The following is a 6,685-nucleotide window of genomic DNA, read 5'->3' on the forward strand; positions in this document are numbered from 1 at the left end:
TGAAAGTGTAAATTTCAAATATTTGTCACTGCTCAAGCATGTCAATTGTTGCAAAATGCATTTATATATCCTCTATGATTCTCAGAATTCCGTCATCACAAGTATCTAGGACTAGGCATTTATATCGATTGGAAACAGCCAGTACCAAATCTTTTTGTGCTTTAAGAGTATAAATGTTATTAACCCACCTTCAACTAGTTTTCTAACTACAGTTCGCGAATATAAATTCAGGATCTTTAAATTATATTATCAACATCGTAAATATGTGTCTTTCAAAAAGATTATAATGAAAAATAATCCTTGTTCAGGTCAATCGCAGCAACAGCTACTATTTATCCTCTGTTTGCTTTATCTATAATTCTAGTTTCATCCTCAGATTTTAAAACGAAAACGGCAGTTTAGAATTGTTGATTTTATTTAAAATTAAAAAGTGATCGACAGTCCTTGAAATATAATGAGTAATTTCAAATGCGTCTGTTTGTCGGATGCGTAGAAATGACTTTTATTGTATACAACATATACAATCGTACTAACAGACGCATCTATGTTACTAGAATCCAAAAACGAAAGCTTCGGCATGTTTAAAGCTTGTGCTACATATATATTCATTCGAAAATTTAGAATAACATTTTGATAAATTTACATGTAAAGTAACACATGAAAATCGCTGGATCATATCAAGAAAATCATGATTGAATCATGCTTTTAGAGCTGTCTATGCAGTATAGGCTGAAGGCCGTATGGTGACCTACAGTTGTTAATTTCTGTGTCACTTGGTTTAAAATGCAATTCTTTTGCATTAAAAATACCTAATCTTTTGCATGATACTTTTATAAATCCGACGCTTTTACGATCAGCAAATGGCCTAAAAAATTTTGATGGAAGTCAAATTGTCTTGTTGATTTAAATAATTATTCAAAAAAAATATCCCCAAAATAATATCATCACACAGAACGTGTCATATGCTAAAGAGACAACATGCTACACTTTCAGTAAATGGGAAATACAATTATATATTATAACGTTACATTCACGTTCCGTGCAAAATTCGTTCAATTCGGACGTGGTAACATTTACGGGAGACACGGACAACTTGATGGAAATTGATGAAAAATTTGGCGTGTCCTTAACCTTGAAGGCTTGACCAAATCTTTAAAAAAAATCACATTTCAGTAATAACATTTGTTTGCATAGTTCATTTGTCTGTCACAAATCTAAAATACCACAAATTATCATCGTACTCAAAAATCTTTAACAATGGCTCTATGGTAACATTTACGGGAGACACGGAAAATACTGAAAAAAATAAAATGGGAGAAGCTATGTTAAAAATAAAAATATTTTTGTAAAATTCAATAAAATCACATTTTTATGTAGAGGTGGCGAACCTTTCCTATTATTTATATGAAAATATTATAATATTGAAGTGTTAGCTTTCATTTTTGTGTACTATATCCAATACTATACCGATATCTTATAGTAAGCTCTAAATTGTCCTGTTTAATAGAAATTTAAACGTTGTGTTTCTTTTGTGTCGTTTGTTTCCTCTTATATCTGAGTGTGAATTCACATTACTATAAGACGTGTCACGGTACTTTGCTATCCCAAATTCATGTATTTAGTATTGATGTTATATTTGTTATTCACGTCTGACTTTGTCTAATGCTTAGTTAGTGTCTGTGTATTACATGTTAATGTTGTGTCGTTGTTTTCCACTTTTTGTTTCTCCCCGGATTTGTTTTTTTCTATCCATTTATGAGTTTTGAACAGCGGTATACTACTATTGCCTTTATCTAATAGAATGAGGAGTGAATCAAAGGAAAACAAATGGTTGAGTTAAACATGTGCGCAAGTCGTTGTCGCACCTTGACTAGTATATAAATAAGACATAGCTGAGAGGGTGATAGAGCAGATGTTACTCCGAGAAAACATTGTCAAATGTGGACTCCGTTTTTTGTTATATTCAAATACATTGAATGCAAAGAGAAAATAAGGAAATAAATGCTTAAACTAACGCTTAAAAAATTGTTCCCCACTAAGCCCTTGGATAGAGTTAATTATCATATCACGAGTTGGTTGACCGTTATGGAATAACCGTTTCACAAATGATATCGGATATGTTCCAAACGTCGTAACTACAATCCCCTTCCCTTTCATGAATGTGACCTACCGAATTAGACTATTTACCTGATTTGTTATCACATAAGCAACACAACGGGTGCCATATGTCAAGCAGGATCTGCTTACCCTTCTGGAGCACCTGAGATCACCACTAGTTTTTGGTGGGGTTCGTGTTGTTTATTCTTTAGTTTTCCATGTTGTGTCATGTGTACTTTTGTTTGTATGTTTTTTTTCATTTTAAGCCATGGCGTTGTCAGTTTGTTTTAGATTTATGAGTTTGACTGTCCCTTTGGTGTCTTTCGTCCCTCTTTTACTATTTAATGAAAAATCTGGCATTTTGACCTGAAGTACATTGTATAATAATACCAGTTATTGGTAGTTAACAATGTATGTGCTAGCCTCATTCTATGACGATGATGTTTAAAAATAACACAAAAACAACTTGTAAAATCAGGTGAAAAGGGTTTGGCTAAAACGGAAGCATAATCGGCATAAAAGCATATAAAGCAAATAATAATAAAAAAAAGAATAAATCAATGAAGGTCTAATTTCAACTCAAAAGTATACAATGGTCGTTTCCGAGTAAAATATATTGAAAAGATGAAATAAAGTACACACTTTTGAACACATTTTGTCAGGCAATTAATTTGGTTTTTCAAATATTCATTTAAGGCTTTCCATCTTGTTTATGCTATTTGGTTTTTGTGGGTTTTTTTCAACAAATAAACTACAGAAAAATTTGGGTAAGTGGTAAAAAATCAAAAAAAAAAAATCCATATAATTGAATTAAATGTGAAATGTGTTTTACAGTCTTTTACAAGTTGTTTAACTTAATACACAAACATCATAACGAGTTCATAAGTGTAAGTCTCTTAAAAGAAGTGTTATATCGTTGATCCGGAAATATTTAAACTGACTGCATAAATGCTTGTCGGGCTGATTCACTGTCTCTTAATAACTGAAAAGCAATTCCAAGAATATCGTATGATGCATACAGTAAATTGAAACTTGAATCTTTGTCTATCAAGTAGTGTTCTGCTATGACAAGTTGTAAAGTGTGTAGACAATCCAGACATTGTCCGAAATTATTTAGATGATAATGACATAAAAACATTAGAAAATAAGCATACACTATAGAGGAAATAAAATATACTCCATTTTCCACTTCCATTTGTAGTTCATTTGGTATAAGCAATGAGTTTCTTCTAAATTTCATAACATCTACAAGCATTATTTTCCATAATTGTACGAAACTTGTTTTCTTGGATAATTGCAAGTCGGAAAATCGATATTGACTATCCGACATATCCATATTGCGGCATACTTTTTCGGGGGTACATTTCGATATCGAATATGCGATGATGTGTAATGCATTATTATATTGTTTTACCTTATAGAAAAACGAAGCTAACATCAGCCATCCAGATACACTGTCATGATAAATATTTTGCAGGAGAGTACAAAGACAGGATTTGTTTTGTTTGTATTGATGTTTATTTCTATTTCTAGAACTATTCAGTTGAACGTACTGCACATATTGTCCACACAACACTGACAAGAAGTATGTTTTTAAGTATTTTAGTGACGATTGGTGACAGGAAATAATCTGATATATTCCTCTTTTGTATATAATAGTGTCCTGCTCAAAAACAACATTGGACATATCATTAGACAAATTTGATAATTTTGAATGAACAGTTTTTGCTAACTCGATAGTATGCAATGATTGTGGTTCGATATGACTCATCCACATTGATATCTGAAAATTAGATAATTGATCTGAAAATAAGATGCATCGCCATCCGTAACTATGCAGCTTATAAAGTTTATCTAACAGTATTCTACGAGCGCGTCCCTCTATTTTGTTCTCAAACAAGTTGTTTTCTGGAATGAAGTAATGTAAACAAATTGAATAGTCAACAGAATAAATCAGTCTTCTTAAACATCGCATAAAACAATGTATAAGAGTTTCTGGTTTCCATATTGATTGTGGTAATTCTTCTGATATCCAGAACATAATTGTTTTCAAGAAGTATGAACAGAGTAAATCTTCACATTCGGTGTAGGTTGATATTACATCTTTCAAAAGAATTTTCAGGAGGGCATAGCATAACAGTTGTGTATGTGTAAAAGTATTAATAAGAAATTTTTCACCAACAGAAAAAGAAATTCGCCATTCTATATTCTCTTTTGGTGATCCCTTTACTCCTACTGGTACAAAAAGTACTCCATGTTTTATAACACTTTGTTTGACCTTGTAACTTGGCCATGAGTTATTTGATCTTGTTATCCACTGTGATGCTTGTGATATCCATGAAGTACAATGTAAGCACAGGACACAGTCATATGTTCCGTCTTTGTCAGATATACATGGCCCATGTATTACATTATTTGAATTAAGCAGGACTGCTTGTTTATGTAATGTGCTCGAAAAATAATTTTTTCCATTATGTTCTTCAAAGTATTCAAATAGACTTTGACTATAATTTTTTTTAACTTGCAACTGAGCGTAACCAGCTTTTACATCAACTGTATCCATTGACAAATATAAATCTTTTGAATTTAAAGACGTTTGGACGTTTTCATAGACCTCCATATTTTTATTTACACACATTATATCTAAATCACTTCCTCTCATCTCAAGTCCTTCACCAAAACTTCCACTTGTGATAAAGGTGATAAACGATTTGCTTTTCATATTATCCCTGACAGTATTCATCAATCTCAAATTTTTAACATGATTCTCTGATCCAACTATGTTCTGACACATATAACGATACAGTGCTAATGAGATGGTTTTTGTTTCTGTGTCTGAAATAAACACGTCATAAAAAAAAAAGATTTATTTTATAAATACATTATCCCTGATATTGATGTTAACATAGATCTACTAGTGGTTGCAATACAATTGTTTTAACTATTTCAAAAGAGAGGAAGAAGATACGAATTTGAAAGTGATAGTCAAATATTCAAGTTGAAGATAAAAAAAACAAAACAGGAATAAAAACATCGCAATATTAGGAATCAAATGATTGCCGGATTTGCAATATTTATGATAATTCGTGATACTGATCAAATGGTTAAACTGTATAAAACTCATTATAGGTTGCACTTTGTAAATACAGCTGTTGCTCAAACCACGCCTCTTTTGTGGAGATCTTGAATATTCATAAAAAATTCATGGTTACATACTGGTTCCCAGTTATGCTCTCTGTGTTCCATCTCACGGAGACATAACTTGGGAATGGTACCAGTAAATAAACATGTGCATATTGTTTACATTGCAATCTGTGGTAACCTTTTATTCGAGGTAGGGGGTAGTAAAAAAAAGTCCCTTGAAGATTTCGAAAAAGAGCAGGCTAATGTCGCTATAAGGCAGCACTCGCACCAGTAAAGTGAAATGGATTAGTATTAGTTGTAATAACTTGTTTCCAAATTCATTATAAATAAATATTTTTTTTAACTAACGGCTTTCGTCTGCTCGTGTCTAAGTAGTAGTATTTTATAGAAATTGGGGATTCTTTTAAAATTACGTACCTGCCATTTTGTTTAAGCAATTCAGCTGGGTATTTCCATTTCGTTTTAAATCTACTTTCGTGTCTATTTTTAACCAACAATCAAATAAAAAATGTTTTCTTTTTAAATCAATAAGGCACGAAGAAAATATGAATGTTTAAAAGGACAAAGATATACACATCCATAAACAGTACAGGTGTATATAAAAAGTATATAATGTTAGAGGAGAGCCAGCTGGGTAAAAGAAAGACAATTTCACTGTAACATGTGTTAATAGTGGAGACAAATTGCGTCATTCTGGTATTAAAAAGGGCTGATTGCTAATCATTTGTGTTAAAGTTTACTTAATCGTGTGGACATATTCACTTTCTGCATTTTGCCTTAATTTCAAAAATATGAGTTATGAAGGCTTTTCGTCATGTTTTTGACAAAGTAATTTTTGATTAATTCTTCTTTATAATATTCCAGAAAATTCATTTGAAAAATCCCCAAAAAATCCACCTCCCTTAAGTCTTACTTCAAAACAAAAATAAAAAGATGTAATATGAGTGAGTATAGATGTCAGTTTCACTGATATATTTGCATAAGGTGTTGTAAAACTGTAGTCATCATTTGACATGTTTGATTTAATCCCATTTCATAAAGGTTGTTAATCAAAAAGTGTTCATTTTGTCTAATTGGTAAATATGTGCTATCAAGTACTATAATGATGTTTTGATGACATTCTAACGAACTAGTTTTTGATCATATTAAATTGTATTCATCATGGAATATATTCTTCAATTCAAGACTAAACCAAGCAATATTAACTACAGACACAGTTTTTTTTTTATCTTTTTTTCTATAATTTTATAATGAATGATTTGCTAATTATTTACAATACTCTTGGTTCTTTCACATGTAAAGTATGTGTGTTTGTTTATAAACGCTGATGTTTGATCATTTTGCATTTTTTTTCATTTTTTTTAACTTTTAAAATCATATTTAAAAAAATATAGGTGGTTCCTGAATTATCCCTTTATCGTATTTTTCACTACGAAATGTTTAT

At 31.1% G+C, this 6,685-nt stretch overlaps 1 protein-coding gene across 1 annotated transcript; it reads right to left on the reverse strand.

Moving 5' to 3' along the window:
- Positions 1–400: 400 nt before the first annotated feature.
- LOC139485873 (uncharacterized) lies at positions 401–5,699 on the reverse strand. Its single transcript, XM_071270521.1, has 2 exons — positions 5,659–5,699; positions 401–4,932 (listed from the first exon to the last, which is right to left on the reverse strand). Exons 1-2 carry the CDS (start codon positions 5,663–5,665, stop codon positions 3,029–3,031), a joined length of 1,911 nt encoding a protein of 636 aa, XP_071126622.1. The 5' UTR covers positions 5,666–5,699; the 3' UTR covers positions 401–3,028.
- Between the last annotated feature and the right edge of the window lie 986 nt (positions 5,700–6,685).

Source organism: Mytilus edulis, chromosome 8, assembly GCF_963676685.1.
Source record: "Mytilus edulis chromosome 8, xbMytEdul2.2, whole genome shotgun sequence".
Lineage (NCBI taxonomy): Eukaryota > Metazoa > Mollusca > Bivalvia > Mytilida > Mytilidae > Mytilus > Mytilus edulis.